The sequence below is a fragment of the Thalia democratica genome, unplaced genomic scaffold (assembly GCF_965202585.1).
Source record: "Thalia democratica unplaced genomic scaffold, ktThaDemo2.hap1.1 HAP1_SCAFFOLD_61, whole genome shotgun sequence".
Lineage (NCBI taxonomy): Eukaryota > Metazoa > Chordata > Thaliacea > Salpida > Salpidae > Thalia > Thalia democratica.
In genome coordinates this window covers 113733-135096 of record NW_028139248.1, presented here as the reverse complement: position 1 = coordinate 135096, position 21364 = coordinate 113733, and the positions used below count along the sequence as shown (strand labels likewise).

General features: G+C 24.8%; 1 protein-coding gene across 1 annotated transcript; it reads left to right on the top strand.

Annotated features, from left to right (window-relative positions):
* Positions 1-2807: 2807 nt before the first annotated feature.
* Positions 2808-4340, top strand: LOC145845454 (E3 ubiquitin-protein ligase ariadne-1-like). The gene is made up of 2 exons (XM_082952718.1): positions 2808-3707; positions 3849-4340. Exons 1-2 carry the CDS (start codon positions 2808-2810, stop codon positions 4338-4340), a joined length of 1392 nt encoding a protein of 463 aa, XP_082808844.1.
* Positions 4341-21364: the final 17024 nt, after the last annotated feature.

Genomic DNA, 21364 nt, shown 5'->3' with positions numbered 1-21364 from the left:
TGATTGAGCAGCGATAAAAACAATAAAAAAATAAAGAAAATAAAAAGTTCTAGATTATGTTTATTGACAAATATTGGCATTTTACCTATAATGTCGACCATACAAGTTAAAAATCTTTTGAATTGCTTTAACTTGATGCGTACATAAGCGACTTAACTATTATAAACATTAAAGTACTTAAATAGCATTGTAAAACAGTTAATAAAGTTCATCTGTTGCAGTTGTCTTAACGGTGTTAACTTGTGTACACTAGTGTGCAATGCACACTGTGCATGAAAAAAAATCGGGGTACACGAAACTTTTTGGGTACACAAATAATTGAACATTTTTAACTTTATATAATTATTTCAATTGATAAAGTTCAAAATTTAAATTGAAAACAGCTTTGATGTTAAGGTTATCGATTGTTAACCATATTACTCATATGATCATTTAGTAGTTAATCTCTATTTTAATTTTTAATGTATAAAGTATTTTATTGAATTCAATGGATGTCATAACTGTTTATGATTTATATTAAAAACATTTTAAATTTTGTTTCTTTATATTTTACAAATTTTCTTGAATTTTGATTAAATAAACTGTTTTGTATCATAACAAAGTAAAATTAAACAAAAATCATAGTTTCATTGTCACGTGAAGTATAAAACTAATTTTAACTTTTTCAGAAAAGTTTATTTTGAGGTAATAAATAAAGTTGTTTTATTTAAGAGTTTCAAATTTTTCAAATTTGTTAAATTAACTAGCTATAACAATTAGCATTTTGATTAGTTTTGTGCTAATAATTTAGTATTTAATTAAACTTTTTTTGTGATGATTACTACTATTACCAAGTAATTTTTTGTGATTTGTTAATTATCATACTCTATTGATGTTTGAGCATAACTTTAATCTGTAATAGAAATAAGTTATGCAAGTTTGAAATTTTATAGTATGCATTTAAAAATTTAGGTTGCTTAAATTACTGTTTTTAAACTTCAACCTTTTTTCTAGTTTAAAGTCTATATTTTTATTAAAGGTATTATTTTAAATTTGAATCATTATACTATGTATAATTGTTATAACTATGATATTTTTGCACATAAATTTATTAACCATGTTTTCTAAAAAAATATTTTTTGCTTCAAAGAATAAAAATTTTCATCTAAGTTAAACTTTATTTTATTTCAGTTGTATAAATTTTATTTTCATTATTCTGATCTTACTTTGTAACAAAATAACTTATATTTAATTCAGTTAAGACTTTTTGTTTTACCTCATTTATTAAACTAAGCTAAGATTTTGAAAAAAAATCCCTAGGACTAACAAAGTTAAAATAGTTACAGTATGATATTTAATTTAAAAAACTAAAAACAACTGCTCTAAAATATATTTGCTTAATAACAATTATTCAAGAAAAATATAAAAACTAACTAAACTAAAAATTGTAGTCAACTTTTCTACTGTATGACAAAGTACTGTATTAATATACGACTTTTGTACAAGTTTCTTTTGAATGAATTCAGATAAAAACATTTAGTTATAGTAAACTTTTCTACTGTGTGACAAAGTACTGTATTAATCTACGACATTTGTACAAGTTTTTTAATTGAATTCAGATAAAAGCATATAGTTGTTTTAACTAACAGAATTGTTACTTTTTCCGACTACACCTCTTTAAGCTAGTTTAAGTTTTTTGAAATCTATGGCTAGTTCAATTTTTTTGAAAAACTAAGGCTCACACAGATATTTTGAATTTGTTTTCAAAAAACTTAAGGCTAGTTTTGATAGTTTTCTCAATCTGAAGCTGTATACTTTAACTTAAAACAATTTTATTAATTATGTATAATTAACTTCTTGATATTACTTTGGTAATTTGGGCTAATCTCATGTATTTCAGGCTAGATTTTGGACTATTATTACTGGCTTCAGTACTTCAAAGAAAGACAACTCTTTAATATTATAAAGCTGAAACAGCCATGTTTAGTTAAAAAAATCTAAAAAAGTTAAGACTATATTTATGTTAAATTTGATAATAACTCAAGTTTCAGTTTTTTTTTAACAGAAAGAAGTAATAATCTTATACAGTATGAGTTTAATCTTTAACAATAGCTGGTTAAGTATAAATATCAGCATAAAGTGCTCTGATCTTGAGACACAAACGTGGTTGTACAAGAACAACAAAACGATGTTTTACTTAAGTAATTTAATATATATCTTATTTTAGCAACTTATATGTTTTTCATTCGTTTTTAGCCAAATTTTTGATCAGTTTCCATTTAATTACGAAATAAAATTTATCACCAAATTTATTTTTCAGTAAGTAGTTAATAAATACTTAATAATGCTTACTAATTATCAAATTGTTAAGATACTGGGATTTAGTAGATATGGTAGTGATATTTAGTTAATAATTTTTAAAATAGAATTGATAAAAACAAAGCGTTGTTGTAATGATAAGATGAAAAAATAGATAAAGGTTCATTGAAGACTAACTGATATAAAATATTTATTGGCTTTAGCTTAAAATTATAAACGTTTCTGTTAAAACAGCACATTATAACTATTTTAAGAAATGTGTTAGTAAAAGCAATTTAAAGTGCTTGTGTCCCGCTAAATTAGTTCTTCTAAAAAAATATTTTTTGCACTTTTGTATGCACAGGTATCATTAGCATGAAGAAAACTGATCTATTTTCAAAAAATAAATCTGTTATACATATAAAAGATAAATGCAAAAATGATTTCTTGCACCGTTTTTACAGCTTAAAAAATGTAAAACTACTTTTCAGGTTTGTTTTATTAAGTGGTAAGTTCAAACTACAATCAAAATGTCCGACTCAGACTCAGACTCCTTTACTCAATTCAGCGACGAAGAACTGAACTATTCCTCAAGCAGCGATGAACCGGAAGTTCAAGTCTACGAGGAATTGAACCTGAACAAATTTTTGAAAAGCATTGCCAAAGACGTTAAAAATTTCAGGTCTCAAGCTGGAAATGTGACTAAAGGCCGCGCGATATTTTTGCTTCATAACAACAAATGGGATATAAACTTGGCTCTGAAAGCATCGAAGGCGGATAATAAAGAACCAGTGACCGATGTAGTCGAATCACATGAAGGTGAACTTTTTATCGAGGCGTTTAATATCACTGTTAAGTTTAAAAAGTGTCTTGATTCGATTCGAATTGAAAATATCAAACCGTTATACTGTGAACATTCGTTTTGTGAGAAGTGTCTGAAAGATGTTGTTAAAAATGTTGAAAACAAGAATTTTAACATATTTTGTCCTGGAGCGAACTGCAAGAACCTTCTGTCTTCGGAAGCTATTATTGAACTGCTAAATGACAAAGGCTCTTGTTCCATGTACTATCGTCTTTTGAAGCAGTCTTACGTGGAGAACAAAAAAGACATCGCGTGGTGCCCCGTTGACGACTGCGACCTGGCTTTCAGAGCGCTGAACTTCCGAGACGACTACAAAGTCAAATGCTCCGAAGGACACCTGAGTTGCTTTAATTGCAAAAACGCATGGCACGACCCTCTAGACTGCTTTCAGTTGTTGAAAGGGGACCATGAGACGGAAAAATGGATAGTAGTGAACACCAAAGAGTATCCGAATTGTGACGTGCCCACGATGAAGGAGAGGAAAGGCTTGAAGTGCAGTCGTTGCTATCGGAACTGGTGCTGGTTCTGTTTCATGGATAGATCACTTTGTGCAGTGCATGAGTGCAAGGTTTTATACTTTAAGCTAAATATAAAAATGGTTAAGAAAATTTATATATATTTTTTTCTCAATTATTAAAGTTTTTATACTCTGCACTTATATAAAGCAATGCAAACTTGAAGATGATTCAATACTATCTTTTATTTTCAGGCACCGGACGAAAATAGGATCGTCTCGGACCGACAAGCGGCAATAGAGAGGAACGTGAGATATTACAGGATGTACGAAGAACAAAAGGTCAAGTTGGACATCGAGAGCAAGAACACCGTTGAGAGCGTTTGTCGAAAAATTGAAAGGAAGCTCGTCGAGGATGAAGACAACAGATCTTCTAGCTGGGCCGTGAGGAACTCTATCAAGAACGCGTGCGAGACTTTGAAGCAATGTCGCCACACTCTCATGCATTCCTACGTGTTCTGCTGCTACCTCAAAGACAACACCGCCAAAACTATCTTCGAGGATAATTTAAAGATTTTGCAAAGGAAAGTGGAAGAACTTGGCGTGTTATTAGAAATAGATATTCACAAGATGGGTGAGATAAAGAAACTGCATGATTTGGTTTCCATAGTTGATTTCTGTAAAGATCAATCCGACATAACTATCAATTCTGTTAAAGAAAATGAATGGGACTTTCTTTATTTGTAGTCTTTTTAAGTTGCTTTGACTTTACTTAAGCTGTTCTAGTTAACAAAGTCATATTTTTACTGTTACTTTAGTTTGAAATTTTGACCTATAATGTTTTACTTGCATCTTAGTATAGACAGATTGTGTGTAAGCATCCTAAAGTGCAACTCTATATATTTTCTATAGTTTGGTATTATTGTGAATTCTTGGTATAATTGATTTTATACTAAATATATAGCCTTGTTTAGAAACTATAACAAATTAACTATGCTGCTCAATAAACTGCTCAAATTATAAATAATGATGTGGTTATTATATAAACAAGTAAGCTAGGATTAGTAATTGTGAGTTATCTAGATATATTTTTTGACTTGTTTCTAGACTATTTGGTTTCTAACTTTACAAAAGATTCTATGTATAAGAAAAATATTGACTAAATACAATTATGATTAGCTTATAAAAACGTAAACTCCTTAAGGTGGTTACGTTTTATATAACATAAAGTCAATTTATTTCGCTTGTAACACTCTATTTTTTCCAACTAAATTTTCAAAAATTGGAATAAGGAAGACAGCTTTGAAAAATGACATATCAGCACCTCAGGTGAAAAACTGAAGGTAGAATCAATTCAAGGTAGATCGTAAATAAAAAAACTTTTGTGTTTACATTTTATGTTATTAGAATAAGTTTAATTTAAAATCCTAGATTAAAATAAAATCTTAAGCATAACCAATTGAATTATATCGGAAAATTGCTAAACAAACCAAGATTAAATGGGTATAAAAAGAAAAAATACATAGTTTTTAAATTTTTCAAATTGATTAAACTCCTCACTAATGTACGCACAAAAATCATAGAGTTAACAAAAAGCATTTCTAAACAAGGTAGAGTAAGTATAAAAAAATATTTCGTTAAGCTAGTTTTTACTTTTCTAAAGATCCAAAAAATTGCAGTATCGGGATCGGATGTGAACAAGTCCCCCATGTTGGAAAAAAATATAAAATGTATTATTTATACTTTATTTTATTTTTATGGTCAAATTGAAATCAGAGTAAAAAGACTTACGATTTTCAAGCAGTTGAAATAAACTAGGTTTTTACTACATACATAAATATCGGTATAATAATAAAAATAAGTTATAAGAATAAGTTTTACTTGCAGGTTAAATAAAGGTTATGTGAACTGTTTTCAAGTAATAGTTTGTTTTTAAAAATGAACATGGACCACTTTTTCTTAAATACTTATACTTAACTATTTTTATCTAAGTTTTTAACAATTTTCTCAATACTCACTACTACTAAGGATTTTTAAACTATTCTTTTAGTTAGCCAGGACTGAGTTGCCTATAAAAATATAGGTTTTAAAATTGCATTAAAGTTCAAAACATCCTGAGTAAGCGGACCAAAGCTTGACCAGGCCATTTTGATTGTTTTAGCAATACTTATTTTTGCTTGACAATAAACAAATTTTGTAAGGCAAGGTGTCATAAATGCACGAAGGTTCAAGTTTGTACGATGAAAATTTTGCATGGCGTCATTTTAGCACGGGATAAACATAAGATTAGAATAACTTAACTAACTAGTATGTGCTGAACTGCAGACATTGTTGGTGGATTAATCGTTGTATTGACTGTTGCTTGATGCGTTACGACAAAAGAATTAATGAGTTAGAGACAACAACAAAAAGATGAACAACAATCAACACTCTCATATATTATAATTATTTTAATCGGATAAAGAACTTGATAGGTTTATATTTTCTCGATTAATACTGGTTTAAAAGCCTCGAATCCGAATTCAAATAAATGAATATAAAAATAAAACTTACATTTTATTAAAATTAGTAAAAAATTTTTAAAAGTATTATTATTTTATATAAATTTAAATCCTATTTTTTATATATGTATAGTTTTATTTTTTGTTTTAATTTTTATAAATAAAGTACACAATTTGTTAAAAGTCTGCTTTTAACTAGAAGCATTATCAAAAAACAGCCGTTGTAGTAAGTATATTTGGTACCTCTCGTATCTTTACGATCTCTCGTATCTTTACTCATTTTTTCTGGTGACACAATGTGCGTAAATAAGCGAGAGGTTACTGTAACTAACATTATTAAGTATATACAACAACCTAAAAAAAAACAATAATTGTGTTTGTCAGACATCAATATTTTCAGTATTTACTCGGGTTATAATGTTTAAAAGTAATTTACATCTAATTTAAGTATGGCTGTTAATAATTAAGCATTATTAACATATAAATTGATTAATAATAAACTAATTACTAGCATAGCGTATAAATTAATAAACTGTAAGGTTTAATAATCAAGATTTTATTGTTTTTCTTTAGTGTTAAGTATAAGTTATTGAAGTTGAATGTTCTTTTTATAATACTTATAAAAGTTTTTAATCATGCAATGAAACTTAAATCTGTAAATAAAAGAAAATGAATAAAATCAAAAAACGCAAAAAAAATTAAAGTTATATATTTTCTTTAAATTACTCATCATAATTTTTTTTATTTACTTTGAATGTTTAAACTGTTGTTTATTTTTACAGTTTATTACTAACAAAACATTGTTTTATTCCTATATTAGCATAAAGAGTTAAACATTGTTGTGTTAATAATAAACTGTAAAAATAAATAGTAAATAAAAATCTCCTTAAAGCTATTTAAGTCGATAACTTAAAACTATTTGATTTAGGACAAGTTACAATATTAAATGGTTTAAGATAAGTAAAATACGCGGAAAGAATACGTTTTTATTAAAAATAAAACGTCGGTTTGTTTTCAAGGTACTTCAAAACCTCGACGTACTTGAGTTAAATTAAAACACGATAATTTTTATAAATAAAATGATGTTTGGTAATCAAAATTTAATTTTTTCAATAATATTCAAATTTTTAGGATTTTTCGGGATATATTTTGTTTCGTATTAATTTTATTTTTTATTATTTTTCTATCAATATAAAGCTCAGTTAGATACAAATTCTACTAATTTAGGCTTTTTAAGGTATAAAACAAAATAAAATATTAAAATTTTTGACACATTTGGAAAGAATAAAAAATTATATTTAACTATGGTTAAATATATTGAACAAAATTAATGGTTTTAAAACAATAAAGTAGTCTATTAAAATGTCTAAATTTTTGCATATAAATATAATTTATCTTTATAATAATAAAAACAATATAAGATACAACTTATTAACATTAGAATATAATTTTCTTTATTAATGCTATAAAACGTATAAAAAAAAAAAGAAAAGCGACAATTTAACTTTTGTTTAAAACCTTGTTTTACTATAAATTCTGGTATAGATTAGAAGCGCATAACTTTCATCGCTTAAACATTGACACAAAGATATTTATAAGCTCGAAAGTATGTTGTAAACATGAAAAAACATTGTTAAAACGAGTACATTAAACAGTATTGGTCTTTGAAGTTTTTATTAACATTCGCTATAGTAATAGTTTAAAAATAAACTATATGAATTTTAAGTTTAATGGCAATTACTTTTTTTAAATATATATAAAATCTTAAGTATTAGTTTAAAAATTTTAAAGGTTTTAAAGCGCCTCTAGTGTTTAAAGTTAAAACGTATTATACAAATAGTCGCTTTAAACTTGTATTTAAACAAAAATAGTTTTCAAGCATTAACTTTGTATTATCATGAATTTTAAATTCTTTTGAAGAGTCAATGAATCAGATTCGGGCTCTAACTAACAAGTATCAAAAATCAATATTTGAGTTTTAAAATGTTATTACTTTAAAATCGAGTAATTTAAAACTTCATAAATATTCTTTAAAATTGTTCTGGTTTAAATTATATTTTAATTTTAATTTTTATGTTATAACAGTACACAAAGTACATTACTATAAATGATTAGAATATAGTTTTAAAGTATCGATTAATTTATAAAGTAGTTACGTTGTAAATAGTACAATTTAGCATAAAAATAAATCGATTTAAAATTGTTTATGTATTAACTAAACAATTTATAAATATCAGTAGAAGAATTTTTTTTGTTGTTAATATTATTATTCATTGTTAATTTATTTTCTTTAATCAGTAAGTGCATGGTGAATAAATGTAAACGTACTTATTTTTATTTTATTGTTTACATAAGTTAAATTAAATTTATGGTTAAATTCTCTTCTATATAAAGTAATAAAAATTACACAATATTTTTTATTCATTCAAAAATAAACTTCTTCAAGTATTTCAGTCAAATTTAAAAAATAGTTAAAATTTAAGCGTAAAATACTGATAAAGTTCAACGTAAAAGTATTTCAGCTTGTTACAAATTTACCTTATTTAAAAATATGTGACCTATTTTTTAAGTATTTATATGTCTGCTATTAGTATTGTTTACCTCGTTTTAAAAATTAAGTTAAAGTTAAATTTAAAGTCTAAAAACGTTCTCTACCTCTATATTTTTTCTTTTATGTTTTTGGCTTAGACTGTCTTTTCATTTTTATCGTACTAGACCATGGTTTCCCAAAGTGGGCGATATCGCCCCCCTGGGGGCGATTTTAGTAAAGGGGCGAAAAGGGGGCGATTTTAAAATTTTGGGCTGTCATAAAATTTTTATTTTTTATCTTGCTATTTTACTAATTTTAGCTTGCTATTAAATTTTTGACCCTGAGGTAAAACTTAAACGAAAAAAGTTCATTTTGTTTATGTAAAATATAGAGAAAAAAATCAAGTAATTATGACTCCCACTTTCAAATAAATTACATATTTTCATTCATACATTTTCTTATTCAACAATTACATAGGTCATAGACAATCGGAATCCCTCTCACCATTTTATAACCTGACATATATGTTAATTGGGATGATAAATGGTTTGTAAAAATCTATGTTATATATAATTAACTATCACCTCATGATATTTTTAATTGTTTTTTGAAAAGTCACTAAGTTAGACTAAGAAATAAAACTTTACAGGGTTGCAAATTTGTCTAGAAACCTGGAAATACCTTGAATTTGACAATTCAGGCAAAACAAAACCTAAATAATCTGGAATTTTTTACAATTTTAACATTTTAAGTAGTAAAATTTCGATTTGACACAAAAAATCTATCGTATAGATAAAAATATGAATGCCTTCGAGGCAGATCTTTTTGAAGTAAACGACGTACAGGAAACCTTCTCAGATTTACTTCTCTTGAACTTAAAATAAATTTTTCCAAAGAACGATATGATAGTTTTTAGACTCAACAAAACCTAAGGCAAAATTGTCCAATAATTTTAGAGGAATTTAGATTTTTGTTTATAGTTTTTCCTTCTAGCTATGCTGTTGAGAAAGCTTTCAGTTCAGTTATCAACATATTGAGCAAAAGATCTAGTCTAGATATTTGTAAGGGAGGATTAAGATTGATTAAGAATCAGATTAGAAAAACTTGCAACAGTCATGAACCTCATTCTTCACATTATATTAGACTTCAGTAGCAGACATTATTTAATGAAAGTTTTATTATTTTATTTGATCTTTTAAAATACTTTTTATTTAACCTGGTTTGTATTGTATTTAAGAAGTCTTTTTATAATAAAAATTTTATTAAGTTACTTATTCTACAACAGGTTTGCATAATGCCTAATAAACATTAATTACGGTAGACTTCCTCTTGAGTTTGCACTTTTTACCCAAAAAATAGTGCAAATTTATATTTTCTAAAATTTATTTTAAATAATGTCTATTACTAATTAAGTATAAAACAAAAAATACACAATATTTAATAGCTATATAGGACTATTTTGTTAATGAATGTTAATTTTATGTTTTAGTTGATTTCATGTTTATTCCTAACCTTATTGCATATAACATATTTAAATTTATCTTTTTGTAAAAAAGAATAGTAATAATTTTAGAGTTTGCACTTTTTGATTTTGTTCAAAGTGCGAACTCAATTGGAAGTCTACTGTATTTATTAAATGACTTATGTTTTTTTAAATCTGTTAATAGTCTTATTTTTACCTGGTTAATTTTTTGTTTATATTTGTTGTTTACATTACGCTAAAAGTTTTTATAGCATAGTGATTAAAGTATTTGTTTAAAAGAAACTTATTTGACATATTTTTGTTATTACATGTTTAACATGTAGAAATAAAAAAATCTCAATAACCATAAAAGTTTTTATTTAAAAATTTTTATTTGGTTTTAAAAGAGTACAAATTTGAGGTCTCTATTTGAAATGACTTCAAATTTTAGATTTAAAAGATTCTTAAATTCAATTTTAATTTTTTAACTTGATTTGTTATTGTTAAAAAATTTATATATTAAGGAATTTTAAACTATTAATACAACTGTTTTTTTGTTTTATCTTAATTTTTTATATATTAGCAATTAGAATAGGTTGTTTACTTTAATAGTTCAACTTTAGCTTTTAGTTTTTTACTATTTTCTTCTGGTAAATTATCACAGGCTAAAAACTAGAGAAAAAATAAATCTAAATATTATTAAATAAGCCATCAAAAAGACTGCTACAGTTACAAAACAAAAGTTTAACCTAATTAAAATAAATTTTCAATCGATTACTTTCTGTTCATAGAATTAACTGTAAAATTTTTGATTTGTTTTTGAATTTTAATTAAGAAAAAAGATAATGTTAAATCAAGGATTAGTTTCCTAAAGGTTATTCCAAGTCAAATACTATTTAATGGTATTCTACTACAAAACATATAATTTAAAAAGTTTAAAATTAAGTTTTTTACTTTACAACTAACTTGCTTATAATATATCTTGGCTTTAAAAATAATAATTTTACTGCATTAACTGAAGCAGCTGATGAAACCACTTTTTATGTGAGATAATCAACCAGTTGGTCAAACTTCCCCAAACTAGATCAAAAAATATGTTTTAATATTTATTTTATATGTTTAAAATAAACTGTTTATTCTTTTATAGTTTTTTAATCTCTGGTATAGTAATTTTAGAACATGCCTATTTATAAAAGTTCAAGTATTCAATTCAAATGTTTTGTGCGGCTTAAATAAGTTACTTAGTATAAACTTCTAAATGTCCTAAAATCGTTATATGAGAGATTATTATAATGTCAGGTTTCAGTTAAGATTTCAGATGGGTAACGTACGGTCCCGGTCTAGTAAAATTTCAGCCTGCTAAGTACCTTGAAAACTACTTATGCAAAAAAAATAAAATTTAGTTTTTTGGTACTCAATATTTTTAAAAACACTTTCAAATTGTTTTCAGTTCACAATAGTATTTCCTAGATCACAATAATACTAAATCATTTTACTACAATTTTACTAGAGTTTTTTAATTTTCATATTTTTTTTTTAAATATGCAGCCTGCAATTACATTTTTTACGGGTTGAAACTAAAAAAGATATTTTAGTAAACATGAATTGCTGACTACAAAAGTTGTCCACCACTACCCTAAAAGTTTCATTAATTTCAAAACAATTCGTATCTAAACAGGATTTATTACAGATTACAAAAGGCTTTTTAATAATTAAGTATTTTTATACACTTTACGAGGCTTATAAGAAAACAAATGTAACTTAGTTTCTCAGGCCCAGTAAACTACTTTGGACACAGCCCAAAAGTGTCCAGTTTGGGAAACCCTGTACTAGACAAATTCTTAAGTACATTTTGAATAAAACTTTCTCAAGTAAACACATTACTTTGTTAATTTTACTTTGATTTTTATATATTCTTTAATTATTGACTATTTTATTTCTTGAGATTTAAAAGTTCAGATTAAAAAATTGATTTTTAAGCTCGTCAGAAATATTTAAAAGCACGTGGTTTAAGACTCGATAACCAAAAGGTTTTTTGTACACCAGGTCTAACTTTTTGAGCGCTTTTTTATCGTTCTATAAACAATATGTATTCGACTGACAGAATTTTAAATTGTTATGTAAATAAATTGTATTTTCTAGAAAGTTTAAGAATTAATGTTTTCTTAAACAAAAGCTTAAAAAGTTTTATTTACTTTCATTAATGTAAGTAAAGAATTTAGATACCATGGTGCACATTCCTACAAACTTTACACGAGCAATAAAATTACTTTAACAGTTTTGTACATTTTTTACTGTTTACAATAATTTTAGATAAATTAATAGTTTAACTGAAATATTTTAGTGCAATTAGCTTTGTTCATTTAATAGTTTGAGATATTTCGGTTTTAGTACAAAATAAAGTATGTCAAAGTAAGTGCAGTTATCAGAAAATTGTTTTTAATTTTAATTTACTACAACTTCTAGACAGAAAAATACAAATTGTATTTTAGTTTCATTTGATTCACTTCTTTTTAAATAAGTTAGTTTTTTACTTTATTTAGTATGAAAACTTTTTTTTTAGCAAAAATTGACCTAAAAATTGACTTGACGTTATTTATGGAAAAAATTCACCTGGGACCCTGTATTTAATTTATAATTAAAAAAAAATCAATCTTTTTGAAAATATATTTGATCAGTATAATTTCATTCTTAAGTTAATAAAGATTATAAATGACACTTAATGATATTTTTAATATCTTACTGGTAGAACAAATATCATTTTTTCACAAATAAATAAAGTTGAAGTTTTTACAATATCAATAACAAAATCAGTTTTGTAATGCGTGCGCCTCTAGTGAGTAAGTTGAATAAGTAGTTTTGTCAAATTAAAAATCTCAAGCAAATAATAATAAAATGGTTTGCTAAAAGAACAAACTTTTAAGCAAACATCACATTTGTTATTTCATGCCGCTGTTAGTGCGGTTTCTATGTATTTGTATGATACAAAGTTATAGTATAAACATTTATGATAACACTGTAAAATAATGTAAACTTTGTCAATTTTGTTAAGTATAATTTTAAACGTCTATATTCTAAATCAGGGTTTCCCAAACTCATTTACTAAATTGCCCCCTTTTCAGAAATTTTAAAAATAATCGCCCCCCATGATTTTAAAAAGTAGTTTTTCTCTTGAGTACAAACTTTTGAGCCAAAAAAATTGTGTTCGAAATGTAATTTAGACTGGTATTTCTTATACACGCACTTTTCGGATGTGTTGAAAGTAGTTTACAGGGCTTGAGAAAATAAGTTACTGTTGTTTTCTTATAAGCCCACTTAAGTGTATTAAAATACTTAAATATTAAAAAACCTTGTGTAATCAGTAATCAATCCTGTTTAAATATGAATTGTTTTGAAACTAATGAAACTTTTAGGGTAGTGGTGGACAACTTTTGTAGTCAGCAATTCATGTTTACTAAAAAATCTTTTCTTGTTTCTACTCGTTAAAAAATGTAATTGCAGGCTGCATAATTTAAAAATATAACATATAGAAAACTAAAAAACTCGAGCATGGTTGTAATAAAATGATTTACTATTATTGTTATCTAGGAAATACTAAAGTAACTGAAAACCAAATTGAAAGTGTATTTTAAAATCATAAGCATCAAAAAACTAAATTTTGTTTATTTTGCACAAGTAGTTTCAAGTTACTTGGCGGGTCGAAATTTGATTGGATCTGGACCGTAAGTTACCCATCTGAAATCTTAACTGAAACCTGACATTATAACTATCTCTCATTTAACGAATTTCGGACATTTAGAGTGAATACTAAGTAACTTATTTAAGCCGCACAAAATAATTATATTATTTTATAAATAGGCATATTCTAAAATTAAATACCAGAGATTAAAAAACTATAAAAGAATGAACATATTTTTTTGAACATAATAAAATAGATATTAAAACATTATTGCTGATCCAGTTTTAGGAAGTTTGACCGACTGGTTAATTATCTCACATGAAAAGTGGGTTTATCAATAACTTCTGTTTGTGCAGTAAAATTATTAATTTCAATGCTGAGATGTATTATAATCAAGTTAGTTGTAAAACTAAAAATTTAATTCTAAACCTTTAAAACTATATGTTTTGTAGTAGAATACCATTAAATAGTGTTTGGCTTAAAATAACCTTTAGGAAACTAAACCTTAATTTTAACATTTTTTTTCTTCATTTAAATTCAAAAAAAATCAAATGTATTACAATTAATTCTGTGAACAGAAAGTAATCAATTAAAAAATTCTTTTAATTGTGTTAAAACTTTCTTCTGTAACTGTAGCAGTCTTTTTGATTGCTTATTTAATACTGTTTAATTTTATTTTTTCTCTAGTTATTAGCCTATAATAATTTACCAGAAGAAAATAGTGAAAAACTAAAAGCTAGTGTTGAACTATTAAAATAAACGACATATTCTAATTGCAAATATATTAAAAATTAAGATAAAACAAAAAACAGTTTTATTAATAGCTTAAAATTATTTAATATATAGATTTTCTAACAGTAATAAATCAAGTTTGAAAATAAATTTGAGTTTAATAATCTTTTAAATAAAAAATTTGAAGTCATTTCAAATAGAGACATCAAATCTATACTCTTTTAAAACCAAAAATAATTATTGAAATAAAAACTTTAATGGTTATAAAAGTTTTTTTATTTATACAAATTAAACAAGTAATAAAAAAAATATGTCAAATAAATTTCTTTTTAAAAAATACTTTAACCATATGCTATAAAAACTTTTGGTGTAATGTAAATCAACAAAAATAAACTACAAAATTAACCAGGTCAAAATAAAACTATTAACAGATTTAAAACATAAAACATTTTGTAGATACAGTAGACTTCCTCTTCAATTCGCACTTTTAACAAAATAAAAAAGTTTAAACTTAAAAATTATTACCATTTTTTTTACATAATAATAAATTGAAATATGTTATATGCAATACCGTTATGAATAAACATAAAATCAACTAAAACATAAAACAAACATTCATAAAAAAAAAGATCTATATAAGCTATTAATTATTGTGTATTTTTGTTTTATTAATACTTAGTTAGTAATAGACTTTATTTAAGTTAAATTTATGAAAGTATAAGTATGCACTTTTTTTTAGTAAAAAGTGCGAGCTCAAGAGAAAGTCTACCGTAATTAATATTTATTAGTCATTATGCAAACCTGTTATAGAATAAATAACTTAAAAGAATTTTTAATATAAAAAGACTACTTAGATACAATACAAACCAGGTTAAACAAGAAGTATTTTAAAAGATCAAATAAATAAATAAAACTTTCATAAAATAATGTCTGCTACTGAGCTCTAATATAATGCGAAGGATGAGATTCATGAATGCTTGCAAGTTTTTCTAATCTGATTCTAAATCAGTCAAATAAAGCCTCAAGTCACCTCCTTTACAAATATCTAGATTAGATATTTTGCTCAAGATGTTGATAACTAAACTGAAAGCCTTCTCAACAACATAGCTAGAAGGAAAAACTATACAAAACAATCTAAATTCCTCTCAAATGATTGGATACTTTTGCCTTAGTTTTTGTTGAGTCCAAAAGCTTCCATTTTGTTCTTTGGAAAAAAATTCTTTAAGTTCAAGGTCAATTTGTAAGTCAGAGAAGGTTTCCTGTGAGTCGTTTACTTCAAAAAGATCTGCCACGAAGTATTCCATATTTTTATCTATATGATAGTTTTTTGTGTCAAATCGAAATTTTACTACTTAATATGTTGAAATTGTTAAAATTTCCAGATTAAAAAAAAATTTTTGCCTAAATTGTCAAATTCCAGGTTTTTCTAGGTAAATTGGCAACCCTGTATAGTTTTATTTCTTAGTCTAACTTAATGACTTTTTAAACAACAATTGGAAATATCATGAGGTGATAGTTAATATAGAAAACATAGATTTGATCTATTTAAGTGTTAAAATAAGAAAATATATAATTGAAAATATGTAATTAACTTGAAAGTAGGAGTCATAAGTACTTGATTTTTTTTCTCTATATTTTACATAAACACAATAAACTTTTTGTTTAAGTTTTACCACAGGGTAAAATATTTAATAGCAAGCTAAAATTAGTAAAATAGCAAAATAAAAAGTAAAAAAAAAATATGACAACCCAAAACTTTAAAACCGCCCCCTTTTCGCCCCCTTACTAGTTATCGCCCACCCTTTCGCCCCCTTACTAATTATCGCCCCCCGAAATACTAAAATCGCCCCCAGGGGGGCGATATCGCCCACTTTGGGAAACCCTGTTCTAAATACAATTATACATTTTTTTAACCAACCAACTTAATTTAGTTAGTATATACAAGAACATTAAAAAAATATGTATGTTTTTCAGACACCAATTATTTCAGTGTTTACTCAGATTTCTAGATTTATAAATAATTTACACCTTACATCAGCAGGCAATCAGTAATTTAAGCATTTCTAGCATATAAATTACTTAAGAGTAAACTAATAACTCGTAAAACGTAGAGACTATCAAAAAGTAAGAGTTTAAAATACGTTTTATTGCTTTTCTTTACTGTTAAGTATATATTATTTACTTTAAATATTCAGTTTAAAATAAATACAAAAATTTCAAATCTTTCAATAAAAACTTGAATCTCTTAACAAAATAAAATAAATAAAAGTAAAAAAACGCAATGCAAAATTAAAATTAAGTATTTTTTATAAACTACTTATAGTTTTTTTTTATCTACCTTAACTTAAATATTTAAAGTAAAATACTGAAAAACAAACATTTTCATTAATAGTAAAACTTCAGTATGTTTTCTCAGTACTTCAAAACCTCGAAGTACTTGAAGTAGAATAAAAGATGATCAGTGTTGTTCATAAATGCTGTTTTATTAATGCTGTTCTGTAACTAAAAGTTAATTTTTGAATAAAATTCTATTTTTTAGAATTTTTAGGAATATGTTTGGTTTTTTATTAATTTTATATTTATTTTGTATTTTTTTAGTTAAAGTTTAATTGGAAAATAAGTTTTTTGAGTTTAAGCCTTTAAAGATATAAAACAGGATACAGTATTGAAATATTTTGATATATTTATAAAAAAAAAAAATATGTTTAACTATTGTTAAACAAATTAAACTTAATTAATAATTTTAAAACAGTAAGTTGTTTATTGAAATGTTTAAATTTTGTACAAAAATATGTTTTATCTTTAGATTAATTAAACAACATATAATATAAGTTTTTAGTTTTAAATATATTTTCTTTATTAATGCTATAGTACGGTATAGAAAAAAGAAAAGGAAAAGTTTAACTTTTAAAAAAACCTTGTTTAAATATAAATTCCGATAAAAAATAGAAACATATAACTTTCATGGCTACAATCAATTTATGAAGGCATTCATAAGTACAAAAGTTTTTTTTGAAAAGTTATAAAGTTTTGTTAAAACTGTTACACTAAACAGTACTGGCCTCTGAAGTTTTAATTAACCTTCGTTATAATAATAATTTTATAACAAATTATATCATTTTTAAGTTTAATGTTTTTAAACTTTTATTTTTACTTATAATATTTTAAGTAACAGTTCAACACTTTTAAATCCTAATCAGTTTTATAACTCCTCTAGTGGTTAAAATTAAAATGCATTATAAGTATAGGCTTTACAATGTTGTACATAAACAAAAACAATACTTATACAATAACTTTGTGTTATCATGAATTTTCAATTCTTTTGAAGAGTCAATGAATCAGATTCGGGCTCTAACAAACAAATATCAAAAATTAATACTGGAGTTTAAAAATTTTATTTCTTTAAAATCAAGTAATTCAAAACTCCATAAATATTCTAAAAATTGTTATGGTTTAAAACTTGGTTTAAAGTATACTTTTTTTTTGCTGTAGTATAACATAGAGTATATAACTATAATTTTTTGAGATATAACTTTAAAGTAAAGATTAATTTATAATAGAATTAAGTTGTAATTAGCACAGTCTAGCATAAAGTAAATAATTTAGTTTATTTATATATTATCGCTTAAGAACAGAAAAAACACCCAACAGTTTAATATTTAACTCTTTTCAGAGTTTATTATTTATAATGTAAAAATAGAAAGTTTTTTTGCACTTTTTCATAGTTGTAAGCCATAGTTATACAGTATTTATTAAAGTATTTAAAACAATTTATAAAATTTAAGGTGAAAATTATTTTTATCTAAAATAAAAGTGCAGACAAAATGTTGTTTACAAAAAGTTGTAATGTTTGAAGTTCAATAATTAAAAGCTAATAATTCAAAAATGTACATTTAAGTGGTAAATAAATCAAAAATTGTTTTTGTTGCTGGTGTAAGTTTTCGCTTTACAAAACTTAAAGAAAAAAGGCGGGAAAAACTCAAGTGATCGAGAACTGAAGCGCACGCAGTTCGATCGTGGTAATCTGAAACGTCATATTGTTTGTTTAAACTTGAAATGAGCATTCAGATATCAGTGCATACAAAAGTTTCGCCTTTGTACATTGGATTTAAACTTTTATTTTGTTTAGTTTTTTAACATTTTATTTCATTTTAAAAGTAAATTTTACCAAATTTCTTTAGATTTTAAAAAATTACAAAAGCTTAACACAATTCTATTAATTCTTATTTTTTAAACTTAAGTTGCTCAAAATAAATTTCTTATGTGTATTATGATAAATTAATTTCTAGTAAAAGCATTAAATATGCTATTAGAATGTATCGCAACTTGCACTGCTCATAAGTTTTCTTCGTGATAAAATAATGCAGTTTAACTTGTAGCTGTCTATTTAACCTACCATAAGGTAATACCAATGTGCTTTAAAGTAGTTTCATTCATTAAGTTTTAGAAATTAAACAAGGTGTAACAGAAGTACTTTTTAATAAATTGTGTTTTGTAAGCTTTCAACAAGCACTTAAAAGTTTATTTTACAAATGACGGTCAATAAATAGTGTAAGCATTTAATCATTTAAAATATTTCTTTATTTTATTGCATTATCTTAGTTACCTGTTACTTCAAAAATATTAAAAATGTGCTTAGTTTTTAAACTACTACTAGATAAAGATGAACGTTTGAAAGTTGGCTGAAAGTTTACAAATATCAAAACAATGTTGTTGTATTTAAATGCGGACTGTATAAAACAAGACATATTATTACGAATCAAAATAACTAGAGTCGTTTTTTAGATTTGTGTGATAACAATAAAAATATTATTTTTAGATATGCTTAAGAAATATCAACATTTCTAAATGGTGTTTAATTTCAAGTTTTCAGTATTTTTTTTAGTCCAAAAATAGTGTTAATCAATTAAGTTGTTTGTTCTACATACATTATAGTTTTAACCGAAAGTAAAGTTAATTGTTTGTTTAAATAACAAATAATGTTCACATACAACATTAATAGTTGTTATAACGGTTTTTACTGCTTTTTTAAGTTTCACTAAAAATTTAAAGTTTCACGCAAGAAATAAGTTCTACAAGTGGATATTATGAAGTACTTTAATACTTTGCTTTAATTGACGTACATTTAAATGTTATTTTTTTTATGGTTGAAAAAGGTTATAACTTACATTTATCGTTTATATAATTTTGCGGCTTATTTCATTATTTTTTTGTTTACTTTTTAAAACTTACTTAGTTTCCCATAATAATAGTTTTATACGAGTTATAATGACATTTATATTGTTATAATTTATGACAAATTATATATATATGTGGTTTAGGAAATAAAAAACTTAACTTAATAAACGAGTTTGTTTTTTTGCACGTGTTTCTTTAAATTTAAGTTTGTAAGGCATTCACGATTATATGTAAGCCATTTATTTAAACATTGTTTTAATCATTTATTTTAATGTTTTAAAACTTAGTTGTGACCACGAGGTGTTTATGTTCATGAAAGAGTTCAAAAGTTTGCGAAAATTCTATAATTCCAGGTGTGTCAAATTTTTAAATTTTACTGCAGTCAAATACTTTTCGATTAACTTGTTATCTTAGAAATTTATTCCGAAAATTCTATGATTCTAGGTCAGGTTTTCCCAAACTTTTTTCAAATGATCCCCTTTAAAGAAATTATAAAAGATATGATTCCTTCAACGAAATTACTCAAAAAACTATTATTAAAAACACCCAAGACCTTATTTTTTTCTTCATCATCAACTACAGAATATCTAGTGTATGTTTCAAATTATGACATTATGGCTCCCAAAGGGCCCATTTGGCCCACTTTGGGAAGTCCTGTTATAGGTGTGTAAAAAAAGTTTAAGATTTATGCTGCAGTTAAAACTTTTAAATTTAACTTTTTATCTAAAAATTCCAGACATATTAATAAAAACAGTACTACAAACTTTGTTTCTTTACAAAGTTTTATGATTTAGGCTTTAAAATATAGATGTATGCAGTCTAAATATTTTTCTTTTTAAAGTGTCAAAAACAGTTCAAATATTCTTTAAAATTTATGGTTAGGAAATAATTTGATTAGCTCAAGGTTAACCTTTTTTAGTTTTGCTTGAGTTCTTTCAAATTGTTTAAACTGACTGAAAAATAAGCATAAGTTACTTTTATATTGAAAAATTAATTTATCTAACATTGTATATGTATGTATATTTGACAATGTTAAATATGTATAAAATGTCTTAGAAATTCATTTTTAAAATACATGGTTGGTTTAAAATAATTTGTTTTAAGAGGCAGCTTTTATATTTGTTATATCTTAGAGTTCAAAAATAAATACTGGGTTTCTAGAATTTTTAAAAGTTTTATTATACTTAATCAAGATATAGTTAATACGACAAAAATTTACTTGAAACTTTAAACATAATTTTTTTTAAAATTATTTTACTAACATTTGAAATGTAACTAAGATAATTACAAATGTGTAGTCTTAACAGGACGAAATAAATTAAACTACTTTTGTTAATTAATAGCTCAACGCAAAAATTACATATTGATACTTTTAAGAATAATTATAGTTTTAGAAAGTTTACTTCACTTATAAACCTAAGTATTAATAGTAATTTAGTTTTGACCAAGTGATCGCGAGCTTCGAAATTATTTTCAGTACCATAAAAGTGTTAAAGTAATTTTTGACTTTTAATCACTTAAACTATTGGTTTTGATTCTATAAAATTTTTATGCAATTATGACTACATCTTGATCTTTTTTGACCAATTAAGTTAAACAAATAGAGTAACAAATCAAAGTATTTTTATTCTGTATTTGGTCATCTCCGCCCCGTTAATTTAGTAATAAGTAAACAAAATCTTAGTTCAA

Coding starts and splice junctions, on each gene's coding strand:
- LOC145845454 (XM_082952718.1), top strand. CDS start 2,808: ATGTCCGACTCAGACTCAGACTCCTTTACTCAATTCAGCGACGAAGAA. Junction 3,708..3,848: donor GTGCAGTGCATGAGTGCAAG/GTTTTATACTTT, acceptor TTTTATTTTCAG/GCACCGGACGAAAATAGGAT.